This window comes from Pavona decussata, unplaced genomic scaffold (genome assembly GCF_977016875.1).
Source record: "Pavona decussata unplaced genomic scaffold, jaPavDecu1.1 SCAFFOLD_92, whole genome shotgun sequence".
In the NCBI taxonomy this organism is placed as follows: domain Eukaryota; kingdom Metazoa; phylum Cnidaria; class Anthozoa; order Scleractinia; family Agariciidae; genus Pavona; species Pavona decussata.
The window spans coordinates 1,961,448-1,976,053 of record NW_028145509.1 but is presented as its reverse complement, the minus strand read 5'-3'; the positions used below and the strand labels follow the sequence as shown (position 1 = coordinate 1,976,053).

The 14,606-nt window shown below is 40.0% G+C and overlaps 2 protein-coding genes and 1 pseudogene across 3 annotated transcripts in view; 1 reads left to right on the top strand and 2 right to left on the bottom strand.

Annotated features, from left to right (window-relative positions):
- Positions 1-80: 80 nt before the first annotated feature.
- Positions 81-14,606, bottom strand: part of LOC146473810 (hemicentin-2-like) — a 163,549-nt gene continuing 149,023 nt past the window's right edge. The window contains exons 8-9 of the mRNA XM_085117672.1: positions 1,841-2,154; positions 81-1,243 (exon numbers count right to left, since the gene is read on the bottom strand). Of these exons, the coding sequence (XP_084973798.1) occupies positions 1,103-1,243; positions 1,841-2,154 (455 nt within the window). The 3' untranslated portion in view covers positions 81-1,102. The remainder of the gene's footprint in view (positions 1,244-1,840; positions 2,155-14,606) is intronic.
- The window catches only part of LOC146473815 (uncharacterized), a 68,277-nt pseudogene continuing 53,751 nt past the window's right edge, over positions 81-14,606 (bottom strand). The window contains exon 6 of the transcript XR_014866308.1: positions 81-131. The product of XR_014866308.1 is annotated as an uncharacterized LOC146473815 (transcript). The remainder of the gene's footprint in view (positions 132-14,606) is intronic.
- Positions 11,435-14,606, top strand: part of LOC146473814 (uncharacterized) — a 60,730-nt gene continuing 57,558 nt past the window's right edge. The window contains exons 1-3 of the mRNA XM_085117921.1: positions 11,435-11,509; positions 12,992-13,072; positions 13,749-13,967. Of these exons, the coding sequence (XP_084974047.1) occupies positions 11,435-11,509; positions 12,992-13,072; positions 13,749-13,967 (375 nt within the window). The remainder of the gene's footprint in view (positions 11,510-12,991; positions 13,073-13,748; positions 13,968-14,606) is intronic.

The window sequence follows — 14,606 nt, the reverse complement described above, 5'->3', positions numbered from 1 at the left end:
GGCTGACACGGACGGGGCAGGAAGAGCTTGCATGATTGGATTAGAATCGGAGCGAGTGTTCTTCAAGAAAAGCAGACTGATTTAGGTTCAGATTTAGCACCATCAATTTTTACTGTCTTTTATAGTCACAACTTAACCCAGAAATACTTGTTGTATATGTAAAAATGTAAAATAAAAATATAATCTGACTTTTTTTTGAGTCTCGGTCACCTAATACTTGGTGCTAATCGGAGCCACGGTCCGCATCTAATTAGAGGTAGCAAAATGCCACAGGGAAATGCGAGCGTTTTACAGCCATATGAAAATCGTACAGATTTCTAACCTTGTCGGAAAAATCAACATTTGGCTTGTAAATATACAAAAAGAAGACTTGAAGAGCCTAAAGATAATTACTAATATCCTAAAACAAAAACTGCAAATGAGAGGCCGCTTTTTATACAACTATAAAACAAACAGCTAAAATTTATACATCAAAAACCTTTTAACCTTTCCCACCACTCACACCCCTTATCAAGCGTTCTTTCCTCTGATGAAGAGAGGCCTTAGTCATAACGACTTCTAAACAATATAGGATGGTCAGGAAGGGAAAGGAGGGGGGGGGGGGGGGGGGGCTTGATTTTACCTAGCCTGTTTTCTTTCTGGTCAGATTGACACAAAAAATATGTAGGTTTTTCGTTCCTTCCAAGGTAGACTCTGTAGATGATAGTAGCCTAATTAGAGTGAAAGAAATATATGTAAGGCGAGGAAGAACAGCCAATTCAATTTCCAAACACCGAGATCTAGAAGCGGGTTGAAAAAGCAACTTCGAGGTGTCTTGAGATCGGATAAAACACTCTTTCACAGAGCTCCTCACACCATTAATTATTCTTGAAAATAATAAAAAGGCAAATTACCAAACTTATTGATAATTAAGGTCATATTTCTAAACCTTACTTCAAGGTAATGACAAGCCTTTCAAATATTGCGGAGGGCTTACCTTGTAGACAATTTGTCAAGTAGTACTTCACGATGTTTCAAGCCACATTATTAGTAGCTTCATTCTCTCTACTTATCCTGACTAAGCTAAAATCCTTACACCGATAACAAACGCGATATAAAATGGTTATTTTAACACAAATATTTCAACGTTCAAACAAGGATGTGAACGGTATGTCACAGGATAGAATCGAACAAATCTGGCTCTCACGTGACTGCTGAGGGAATTTTTCACATTGCCCCTTTGAACTTTGTTTCCTTGGAAAACCTAAAAATAGGGAAAAATACCACGTAGATCAACAGAATAAACACAGCTACAAGAAAACAAATGTCAAAAAAATGTTATCTCAAGAACTTTTTAGATACAGGCGATAGTATGGAATGGATGCAGATCATATGAAGAATTCGAAATGAAAAAATAATAACAATAATAATAATTTTTCACATTTTAGTGTATGAAAATACTTCCTTTGCTTTTCAACGCAGATTGAATATACATTTTTTCTTTTTATAATAATAATATTAATAATAATAATAATAATAATAATAATAATAATAATAATAATAATAATCGTGAAAAAAAAAATGAAAAATAATACAAGAGTATAAGAGATCCGTGTAGATTTTGACATATGAGGAGCACTAGTATGGCTATTTCCCCACTTTATCAGATCTGTTAATCTCTCCAGCTGATAATTCGCCAGACAGCCATTTGGTTTATTTCCTTTTCTATTTCCCTATTTCCTATTGGCTTCTAATATCAACCCAGGACAATGCGTTTGAATTTCAAGCAATGTATTTCGTTGTTTCTTGGAGCAAAATAACTACCTAGATCAGGGAGTTAGATTTAAGTTGACTTATTCACCTTTACAGAATTGTCTTCCATGTAGTAGTTAAACGTTGTTCCATCTAACGAAAGTTTTAACTTGAAGCTTGTGACCCAATGACCTCCCGTTGCTCCTTGTGTTGCCACTGCACAAACAGAGTGCACTGCACCCATATCAACTTGAAGGTAATCTGCTCTGTCATCAGTAGTCTTTGTACACCATGCACCTAGTGATCCCCTCTGTCCATTCAGTCGGCCGTAGTGTGGACTATACTTATTGCTAGCGAATGTGCTTGCAGTAATTCTGTCATCCGGTATCGTGTTGATGTCCGCGACGCCCACAGGCTGACATGCTGGAAAACAAAAATGACAGCAATCTGCAGTTCACTTTCAGCACTTTGAACATAATTTATTATATAAAACATTTTGTGAAAGGGAAAGGATTAATCCCACTCGATGGTAACAAATGTGGATTGTTTTAAAGGCCGTGCTTTGACTTTTGCGAGTTTTAATTTGCTCTGTCGTGCTTCCGTTAAAAAATGCAATTAAGTTTTGTGTCTTATTTCTAGTAGTTTAAATATTTATTTTTAGACCATCAGGCTAACACAGTTAGCCTAACTTGATGGCTTACAAACTTTTTTTTTAACTGTTACAACCCACTTAACAAAAAAAGAAAAACAAAAAACAATTGTATTCATAGGAGGTTTACACCTACGATCCCATAGTTTCGCTCCTGTTTGGCAACAAGAGAAAAGTTGGTTGCGTAAAGTGAATAGGAGAAAATCTAGAAACAGTGCGTGGCTGAGTTTGGAAGAAAAAAACTGCAGCCTGGTGCGAGGATGGGCGCGCCTACTAAGCGGATTCTTAGTGTGTTCGCTGAATGACGCATCCAAGTTTAATGGTACGCAACATTACCAGGTGTGCTATTTCCTTCCTCTTTAAAAAAAAAAAAATGATATGATGATGACAAGAGGGAAACGGCGTTTTTTTTTTTTCTTTTTGTCAAGTATAAACTTCAAAAACAAAGTTTTACGGTGTTCAATTTCCCTATTATAGCTTATATGTGAACAGGTATATTTATATACCTGTTAAAAAAAACAACAACTGATATTTATCAATAAATATCAGTTTTCAATGTCAAGGCCTTAGTTCTCAACGAGAATGTAAGGCATTACCTTCCACCATCTATCATTAGATTCTCCACCTACATTTGAAGTGTCCGCGAGATGCGGCTACTAGTTTTTTTTTTTTTTTTTTTTTTTTTTTTTTTTCAGACCCGTTGTCGTGGTTGGTATCTGCATAATCTTAGTTCTATGGCACATAACTTCAACTCAAATGACCTCACTCACCTGACGGGTACCTCATGATTACGGTTCAGTGGTAGAGCTTTCCAACCAATAATTCAGTCGGAAGGTCATGGTTTCGATTCCCTTTGGGAACACGGTATGTTTGATATCTTATTACCTAAAGCTAATTTCGTACCATTGACTTGGACGCTTGACTAATTGTTTATGGTTTTCCGTACAACCACTACTTTCCCATTTTCGAACGCATGTTAACACTCGCTTCAGGTTGGCGGGTCAGAAGCGTGTGTGGAATAACACATACATGAAATGTTTTCTTTCCATCCAAGTCCATTTTGTGTGGTCATGAGCCTGAACAGCGATGTACTTTCGACGCACTATATGTCATGTAAAAGTACCACAAAATGTCCCTACCGGTGATAGTCACAGATGCCTCTAAAAGGCATGTGATGTGTTTGTAAATAATTCGATAAGGAATTTCTTAAACAACTTTAAAGAATATGAACAAAATGTCATGTGGAAAAACGAATACCCAAAAGGATTGGACCTGTTTGTATAGAGTAATGTTTGATAAAAAGTATAATATCTTAGAATTGAACTCTTCCTTACCTTTTTCTACAGTAAATCTCATAGCAGAAAAAGTCTTAAAAAAACCCTTCGACGAAGCAACACAAATGTATATCCCCGAGTCATCTTCTACAGGGTTCCAAATTTTTAGTGTTCCATCCACACCAACTTCTGATCTCCTAACAGGTAACTCCCCGCTTTCCTTCGTCCACGTGACTTTTGGTTGTGGGTCCCCTGTAGCCTGACAGCGAACTGTAATATTCTGCATTCTTTCCACGTCGAGCTGTGAGGGCGGTCGGACTGTGAACTGGGGTACCTCCACAACATTGAGCTGTATAACGGCCGAATCTTCTCCTAAGGGATTTGTCGCCTTACATTTGTACAAACCCGAATCTTTCTTCTGAGCATTGATCACTGATAGCTTTCTATCTCTTACTCTTACAGCACCAGTTTGAGCAATGTTGTCGTGCACCTTAGCCCACGTGATCACCGCTGGAGGAAAACTGGTCACGTGACACACTGGTAACGTGATGTTCTTGCCCTTTTCAACGTAAAATGGACCAAACGACAGAGAAACCTTAGATCTACCTGCATTAAAGGAAAAAAAAAAAAAGATGTTCAGAAGGAGGAAGTGGCCCTCAAATCACGAGCAGATGGTTTCCGACAGAAATCGTACCCATGGTATTGCGAACAGTAGACAGATGCTTTTCGCCACTGATGAGAGTATTGAAAGCCTGGTGACGAGTAATGTAATGTACTAGGCTCGTATGCGTCAAGCGTCGTGGATGCTGTTCCCTTCGTTCTGGGTACTGATAAAGGACGCTTTTGAGAGAAAGCTCCACAAAAGCACGTGGTAAATAACTGCTTTAGCCACGAGTCACCTAGAGGATTAGTGGGTAAATTAAAGTATCCGAACGTCCATCGCAAGTTCATATGTCGATTTCTGTCGAATCAGGACTTGTCTATATGGGAAAAATAATTGTCCCAAGGGGTTGGATTTAGTTTTGTTTTTCCTTTTATTTTATTTTATTTTATTTATTTATTTTTTTTAATTTTTGTTTTTTCACTTTTCTCGCTATATACTGAATTTTTTTATTTCTTCTTTCATTGCCATTTTTCCTTCTTGATCAAAGAAAGGCCATTGCAGTTATTTACGCAACTTAAACAGCTGCGATTAGAAAAAACATTGAGGCTTCGGAACGGGATTCCAACCCATGTCTTCTGCGATGCCGGTGCAGTGCTCTACCAACTGAATTATTCAAGACAACTAGGGGCTGGTCATATTGTGAATTCGTGATGTACGGATAAATGAATACGAATATATGAAACACATATTTGAGCTGCAGGTGAAAAAAGAAAGACCCTCACAGTTACTTACGCAACTTAAGCAGTTGAGAAAAGAAAGCCAAAAAAATTCCACGGGTAATGTTACGATTTTCCCAAATTGTGCGATAAAGGTAATTCGGAAAACTTTGAAAATGGAAGACACAAATAATCATTTTCTGCTACTTGTAAGACACTGTGGAAATTTCAGCTGTAGCAATTGAATTTCATGACCCACCTTTTTCCACAAACAACCCGGTTATCGGCAGCTTAATAGTCAAACTCCTAAACCTGAAGTGGTGTATCTGCCAATCAGATTCGAGAATTTTACCGGGCGCTTGACCAATTAAGAGTGAGTAATTTCGCCTTGATAAAATGAAAATTAAAAACAATGCCTTCTGTGTTGACCAATCAGCATCTAGTAATTATTCTCTCTGTGTTCAAAAAGGTGAATATTAGCAGAATCATTGCAGAGCCAGATGAAAAAAGGTATTTCTTTTTTTAATAATAATGAGCCAACCAAATATTTCCTTACGCGACCAAAACTTGCAGCCATGCTTACTTTGAACGACAAGACTGACAACCTTTTCTTTCCTTCCCAGTACCATTCTGCGAAATTTGTACAGTTAAACTAATACAGAAAACCTACTTTGCACAACTAGACTGGCAACCTCTTCTTTCCTTCCCAGAATATTTTGCGCCACGCACTTGTATTTCCCAGCATCCTCAAATCGCGCGTTGTCAATTTGCATCAGTCCGTCTGCAGTCACCTTACTTCTGTTGCTTGGTAACACTCCATTCTCTCGGGACCAGGTGATTTGTGGAGCGGGATTTCCCGAGGCAGAGCATAGTAACGAAGCTGTGCGGCTTTCATTCACAGTCAACTGAGAAGAGGACAGTGTTATTTTTGGTACAGAAATAGATTCTCCTGGTTCACCTTTCATTCCTGGAATACCAGGTGTTCCAGTATATCCTTTAATTCCTTTTTCTCCTCTTATTCCTGGTGGACCCATGATTCCTTGTTTTCCGCTTCTGCCAGGCTGTCCCATCATTCCTTGTGATCCTTTTCTCCCTCTCCTCCCCTGGTTGCCTTTGTCACCTTTGGGTCCAGCTCTCCCAGGTGGTCCAGGCAATCCTCGAGGGCAGACGTTGCCACTGCTCCGTTTGATTCTGTCCAAATCTGCTGCAGCATTTCCTTCGTATTTTACCATATCTAAGCCTGTTGGTTGTTCTAAAAAAAAATTAAATAGTGCGTCAGCGTAAACCTTCAATGCCTTTAAAATTGCAACATGTAGCCTTTTTTTTCTTCTTTTATCCAACAGTCCTAGAAAATTTCATTTTCTGGTCTGAAGTAGGACAGGGTTTAAAGAACTGAGCTGCACCCCCTCCCTCCCTCCCCCCACTAAAAGTGACATTTCGGATAGTAACTCCTTCACCCCAACCCCTCCGGGCTGGGCACGCGCCATAGATTCAACCTCTCCCAAAACAAAAATGCAGCGAACAAACAAGACACCTAGTATTAAACTTGCTCCCACGGGTATTAAGAACGAAAAGACAGGAAGTGTTTTTCATAAAATTTATAAGATTTCAAGAAAAAAGCAATCCAAATTAGCAGACATACACAAAAAAGACCTAGCACTGGTAAAGAGTACACCGTGATTGGATTACACGAAATTAAATTCAAATTCTGATCAATTCACCGACAAATTGTAACTAAATATTCTTCAAAGTTGCTCTCATAAACAGTAGCTGCCGATAAAGGTTGCCAAAATCACGGAACCGAGGAAAACACATTTCCTTCCCTATAACTAATCTCTCACATGACGAGAAAATTTGTCAGCGACACAGGAAGTCTCGGCAAACGTATGAGATATCAGTAGTTTCATTGCATGATTCTCTTCAAAATTTTCAATTGGCATATAAGGCTCCAAAGGTCTCCAAAGTATCGAAATCACTAAACAAAAAGGTAAACAATTCATTCACACTTAAGTATTTCATAACCAAACTGAAAACGTCGAAGACCATGGCACGGCTTATTGTAACAAACAGGAACCGAATCATGTCTCGTTCTTGGATGCTTATTTTATTCGGTGCATTCATCTAAATTCCTTAGGGCGGTTATGGAAGGCTTAAAAGAAGTTCCTGCCTTTGTTAATCGTGTTTTGCCTTACAACAAAATGTGAAGTAAATGTAAAACAGAAATATGAAATACAAAAGCTGACTGAATAACAAAATTGAAATAAACTGCTGTACCTTTTATTGAAGCGTCCGCCATTCCTTGTCTGATGTTAGAAATGACTTCCTCGACAGCTACCAACCTTTGTTCGTGGTCATTAAACTTCACCTCGATTCTCACGAATCCAGCAGAGTAAAGAAGCAAACAATAAACAGAAAAAACTGTGCCGGGACTCAGGAGTAAACCTTGGCTTTTGGAAGACATTTTGTGAGAAAACGATTCAACGCCGTGCTTGTGAAATGAAGTGTCGTGATTATTTCTGTAATTCTGCACTTCTTATAAACTTGATATTTCCTGAACGATGAAGGATAACCGAGTACACGGATGATATTAGAGAGGGGGAGGGAATCGCGCCGGAGGGGAAGGGGGAGAGTCGGAAGCAAATGAGTACAAGTTATATTGTTTGTTACTGTCGGTCCTCTTCAGGAATGGAAAATGGATTTTCAAGGTCTTTCATTAGATTCAGTTAACATACACACTAGAGAAAGCGGCGTACATCTTATAACCCAGTCCTATTTTAGATATAGTGGATGGGCGGTTGGATCAAGGTGATTTAGGGAAGCCAAATCAGAGTAGTCAATAGTTGAATTGTAAACCTAAAGCAGGAATCTGAATTTGATTAATCGATTTACGAAATTCTAGCTTAGACTGCTGCTTGCCGGGTGATTCTTGTCCTCCTTATTATTGAAAGCTAAGTTTTTCCTTAGTTTGATTGTAAACATTGATAGCAACGAAAAGTATGGAATGCGTGCCAGACATCGAGAACGCTCGCGAGTGGATTTGTTCGCGAGCGTTCTCGAAGTCTGGAACGCTGATTATCCACAAAGTGCGAGAGTATCGCGCGCGTCCTCGCCTGAGAAAAAAGTGGTTTCAATGCGTATTCGGTGCAAAGACTAACAATTTTTTTTTTTACACTGAAGCATATTTGTTACCTTCTATTTTGTCGTGCGCCTTGTCTAACTTTTATTCAAGATAATAGGTTGATCTTGCACCATATTGATGTTGAGCATTATATTTCTTACTTCTCACTCGAGAAAACGCACGAGCCCGCATTAAAATCGCCTCTCGCGTCTCTTTGCGGGCAGCGGTTATCATGCGCACTGGCCTGTTTCCTCGTTGTACTATCACATGACTAGTGTACCTAGTATTCACACTGCAAGGAATTCCACCACACGACCCATGTTAGTAGTGTAGTTAAGGGTAGTTTGATTGAGAAACTTCAGAACCTACAATATCGCGCTAATGGAACATGCTGGAGTAATTACTAAATCAAGTTATAACTCGAGCTCTACGTATTTTCTAATCTCGATTGTCTTGCGACATCGTATCCGCTAGAAGACTGAAGGTAAAGAGATGCGCAATGCATAATCGTATGAGCAAGCTCTCCCAAGTTATACATATCCAACTATTCAGCTTTCTCTATTTCTGTTATCTGTGGTCTGTTAGTAAATTAACCCCTTCAGGCGACTGCTATGCACTGAAGATAATAACCGAGGCTCAAAGGTTGTCGGAAAAATCAACAGTTAGTTAGTTAATATACAGTAAGAATACGGAAGAGGCGAAAGACAATTTCTAATATATTAACACAAAAACTGCAAATGAGAGGCCCCTCTTTAGACAACTATAAAGCCAACAGGTTAAATTCATACATAAAAATGTGACGTTTCAAACCCCTCAGACCATAGGTCAGACCATGCATTTTTCAGAGGAAATTAAGCTTCAATAAAAAAAAAGAGAGAGAGAGAAAAAAACAACCGCTTTACATTGCTTTGTATTTTACTGCTTTTTAGAATAACTGTCTCTTAATTATCTACAAAGAAAACCCCGCTATGATTCGTCGGTTCGTTCCAGTCATGCACCATGATGCGAGTGATCTTGCATGGGGTAAAACCGCTCGGAGCAAAGACGAGAACCAACAGCAACCTGAACCCACATATGACGCCGAGTCCAGAAATCGAAATCGGGTCACCTTGGTGGGAGGCGAGTGTTGTCACCAATACAATTAACTGCATCATTGTGACTTACCTCTGTTGGTTTCCAACAGATGCATTTTAAAAGGTATTTCTTTCTTTCCAGTTTGGGTCTCAGAAATTTTATTGCCCACGCGCGTGACATTGTTAAGTAATAAATCTCTCCTTTTTTCAAGGCCGACCTTAAAATCTGTCTCTTTCTTTATCGGTTCGATTCCTATTAGCCTGCAATGCTGGCGTATTTTTGGAGCGGGAGCGCTGAATAATCCGTCGTTGCTGTCAAGTCATCTTGGGCGAGGAAGCGCGAGAGTGCTGGAGCGAGTCAAATGTGACCCTGAGGGAGAGGACGACTGACTGCCCTCCCCCGCAGCCTCCTTCAAATACGCGAACTAAATTTATTATTTAGCGCTCGCCCATGAAAAACGCCTGCACTGCAGGCTAGATTCCCATCGATAACTGAGATATTTCCTTTACCCCGCCCTAAATGTTCTCTATCACCGCGCACTTTCGACCTTGCTTATCCTAGTAGTATGCAGGGTGAGTGCCACATGTGAGCCTAGTAAATGAGCTAGCTCGCCTTGACAGGCTTAATGACACTCCGTTTAGGCCAGTTGATAACACCATAAGCTTGTAACTAGATTTTTGGTTAAATAAAATGTAAAGCTCGAGAGTAGGAATAAACAAATCAAAGAAAAAAAAAATAGTGGTAAAGCCACGTTCAATAATATTGGAGTGCATTACGTACCTAGCATCGGGTACCCCGGGGAGGTGGAGGCAGGGGGGGGGGGGGGGGAGAAGGGGGGGGGGGGGGCAAGTTGACCTTTGTATGGGGACGTTTAAGGAGATTTGATTCATAATTTGCCCAGCAATGAGTGGGGAATGAGGGAGGTTTGTTTTCACGTGTTTTGCCCTATAGTGATGGGCCTTTGTAGAAATCACTAGAAGCCATGTTGCAGTCGTTGTAAATGAAAGACAAAAAGATCACTATACATGAAGTATCCTGGGCTTATCCTGTGCTGTGTGCTGTGGAGACTTCAACGATGGCGGATTCTGTCAGCTCAGATATCATCATGAAAATACATCCAATGATCTAGTGCAATGTACTTGAGCCGTGGTATCAAAGTGATGTGCTAAAGGGAGGGCTTCCAGTTCTGCGCAAGTCCATGAATCAAAATACTTGTTCGCCTTCGCTCGCTATGACCCAAGCCTGTTTAATTTAATTCTTTGTTTACAAACCATTCGGAAGGGAAAAGGTAATTCCGGTGGTATTTTTTTTCATATGATTGCGTTATTTCGCATGCAAATAACTATGAACACATCAACCGTGGAATAAATCCTACCGGTCAGCGCTAAATTCAATATCGACGATATGAGTAAAATCCACTAGCATTTTCTGTTAATTTTGGTGACCAATCATTTTGCTTGGACTAATTATAGAATGTGATTACTGAAGTACATGTGAGTGGGAATTTTAAGAAAGAGTAAGAGAAAAAAGCATTTAGATTCATGCACATGCGCTGAAATGTGAAGATGGTGTTTACTGCAGAAGGCCTGGCTATTAAGTTCACATTTTTTTTTTTTTTTTTTGTTCTGTGATCACTCTCAAGGAGGGGTAATTTCTTAACTTTGATATTGTCCTATGTCCCCTTCCAAGAGGCGGGAAAACGCAGTTTCGAGAGGGAACTTTACAAAGACCCCTTCCCTTGCCCGGGGTTCCCCCACAGGGGATGGCCGATGATAGGTGCATTGGTGCTTTTCTCTGGAATATAAAATACTTCTTTTCGAAACATCAAAACAATTCTTGTATTCGCTTGATATTCGCTTAAAGAAGCTCGTTCGACGAGGCAATCATTGATTAACTTTGGAGGGGAGCAGAGATGGCCCGGTGGTGAGAGCACTCGCCTCCCACCAATGTGGCTCGGGTTTGATCCCGGACTCGGCGTCATATGTGGGTTGAGTTTGTTGTTGGTTCTCATCCTTGCTGTGGTTTTCCCTCTCTCCAACATTTCCAAATTCCAATTCGGTCTGGATTATTTTCAAACACTTTATCCTGAGCCTCGAGCTCGGGAGATTGCGCAAGCACTCCCTGTGTTATTGAAATAAAATAAAGTACTTTACTTTTTAACCTGCGAGATGAGTGAAACAAAAGCCGTAAAAGGCGTTCTGTTCTCGAAGACTGTACTTCACTGTTTACCTCTCTTAATTGTGTCCCTTCGTTTCTCTTTCCAAGGAGATGGACGAGGAACAACAGAAGCATATCAATGAGCTCGCTACGTGGAAGAAAGAGGCAAAGGCAGCACAGGATAAAGTAAGCGTACTTTGTCTTTATTCAAAGCCGTTTTGCTTGTTTGTAAAACTGAATTTGCGTTCGATTGACCGTATTCCGGGGTAAGAATAAACTGAATAGCCCCGCTGGGAAGCTTGAAATTCGAAATGCTGTTGGAAACATTAACATTTTTTCTCCGAAGAAAATTTAGTGCAGCTGTAGAATTAGCAAAAAACGTCTTCTGTATCGAGGCTATCAGGTGAGTGTGATACTTTCCCTTGAAACTTTGATGTTCTTAAAACTAGCTCTTTACTACTTAAGTAACATTTTCATTTTAATGTTTATTTCTAGAACATCAAATTTCAATAGAAAACTGATTATACAGTAAATTGTTTCTGTCAAGAGACTATCGGCTGATAGTTGTCCCTCGGAAATTTCATGTTTTTTGTTGTTGTTGTTGTTGTTGTTTTTTTAAGAACATCATTTGTCAGACCAATAATTATTATTATAGTCCCAATTAGACAGAACCACTCTATTGCTTTTAATTATTGTTTAATACTTAGTTTCTTCCGCACTAAAGCCACTGAGACTGCCATTTTTTAATTTACAGCTCACCGATTTGACCTTTTAGGCGAATAGTTGAAATGATAAAACGAATGAGCAACGTACGGGATGGAAATGCAATGAAAGCAACCTCAATGTTTTATATCCTACACGTATAGGCGTATGGTCGACGATCATTTTCGACCTCACACCTGCCGAACTAATATCAAGCAATTTATTATACTCTTTATAGGGCCAAAAATATGGAATGCTTTGCCATTATCAATTACGTCTTCCCCTAGTCTATCCACCTTCAAAAGATAGCTTCTTGATTTCCTCAGTTAATTGTATGAAACGTCCGACTCTGTTATGTCTTTATAGTCTTATCACCGTATGTTAAAAAATTTAAATACAATGTCTTTACTAGTCTTACAGTCCTTGTTTATCGCCGAGGAGACCTCTCAGTATAAGCCCGGGGGTTTTTTGAGGTCTCCTCGCCACTTCTTACTTCTTCTTAAATTACTATTATTATTCACTGTAAACTTATGTAACATCCTAGTGTAGTATTCACTGTAATTTTTTACCAATGTATGTCGTGGTGAATAAAATTTAAAAAAAAAATTAAAAAAAATCTGACTCAGTTCGGGTGTAATGGACACACCAATCGAATTAAACTTGTTTTTTTCTGTAACTAAACTCGGTCCAAGGCGGAGCTGGTCCCGAGGGTGTCCGTCTTTAGACTGTTTGCATTCCCCTATTTTCCCGTGGGATTTTCGAGACTCGTATGCTTCGATCGAACTCCCGCAATCTTGTTTGTAACAGCGAGCGCAACCTGGGGAGAGTGTCTAAACTTTTTCAAACCAAGATAGCGGCAGTTTCATCGAAGCGTGCGAATCTCGAAAATCCCACGGAAAATAGGTGACTGTTAACAATCTAGTCCGCCTTAGGAACAGTTGACTGTATTTCGTCTTCAATTTGTAGTTCAGAGAGGACATCATCACCTTGAACCGCAAACATCGTGAAGAAGTCGAACGACTGGAACAAGCTGTAAATGAAACTAAAGTGAGTTCTGCTTCACTGTATAATTCTTGAGTAGTACCCAGTAGTTTCTATAGTGTGAGCCACTGCATGGACAATATTTTTTACTTCCACCGAAATTTCTTCGAAATTAAAAAAAAGAAGTCGCCGGAGTGTAGGAGGAACATGAGTCAGACTAAATGTCCTTTATTTGCCTGTCCTCCGTTGCGATTTGGGATAACCAACCCCCCCCCCCCCCCACTCTTTAATCCCCGCCTCGAGGAGGGTGGAGGTGGGGTTCAAGGTAGTCTTAATACGGGGAGTATCCACTCGGTTATATCAACCCCTTACTGTTTCACATACTAACGTTCACCGCGATTTTACCGCTTTCACATAAATAAAACTAAAATTGCATCCTCTATCATATCGCAGAAGACCCCTTCGGTTCACGCTTTATTTTGTAACCTTCCTAAAAGCTAAAATATTAAATTTCGCTACCCTTTCGCATACGAAGAGGGTGAAAAGGGATCCTTTTAGGGTGGAACCTCTCCATGTAGTTCATGAGACCTGTATGAAGCATTCCCGGGAAGTAACTCACCAGAGAATAACCCGTGCTGGTTTAGGCGGGAATCCTCCTGTCAAATTCGTCCAGATACTCGACTCTTTGTCCTAAAGATAGATCCCTGTTGTAAGGTGACTAGCAACATAACTCTCATTTCAGGAGAAAGGTGAACAGTCGAGAAACGCCAGCAATTCAATCATACAAAACCTGAAGGCAAAAATCGTGGATTTGGAAAATCGCGCGCGCCAGCCGTCAGTAGAATCGGCGGAACAAGTTGCCAAGTTAAGAACCAGGCTCCAGGAGTCGGAACGTGCGCTACGAGAATCCGAGAAGCAAATTGATGATCTGGAAACTAAAAGGGAATCCTGGCGAGAAGAGGTAGGGAGCCATAACTACTCCAGCGCTACAGCGGAATCTCACCTGAACCAGTTAATAGGAACGCCTAGTTTTACAACTATTTTCGCATGACCTAAACAGAATCTGTCTTTAATTTATTGAGAAATTGTGGTGCTGCCTCGGTGTGGAATAGAAACGAATGTACGGTTTATCAACAGAGTTGATAACTAAAGGTAAATTGGCCACCATAAAGGCATTCGAGTGCTGCCGTTTGGAGCGTTAGCCCTTCGTGAGAGCGAATCCGAAAAACCCGTTGCTAACCAACGATCTCCTTTTACAGTCCCAAAGTACCAATTTCTTCATTTATTGTTTTATATGTATTTGATGACTATTTATAAGGGGATAACCAATCTTCCCTCCTTTTTTGCCTTCCCCTTTGTGTCTCCTTCATTCTTGTAGGCTAACATAGTTCGCCTTGGCCCTGAAGAAGACTAGCTGTACTAGTTGAAATATTCGGCCCCCTATTTAAATGAGCAGCCCTTTGTCCCAGTGTCAGCCTTCCAATCAGTTTGGTTTATTTGTAACTATATTTAGTAGACTGTTCACAGTCGCCTATTTTTCCGTTGGACTTTCGAGACTCGTACGCTTGGCTCGAACTCCCGCCATTTTCCTTTGTAACGG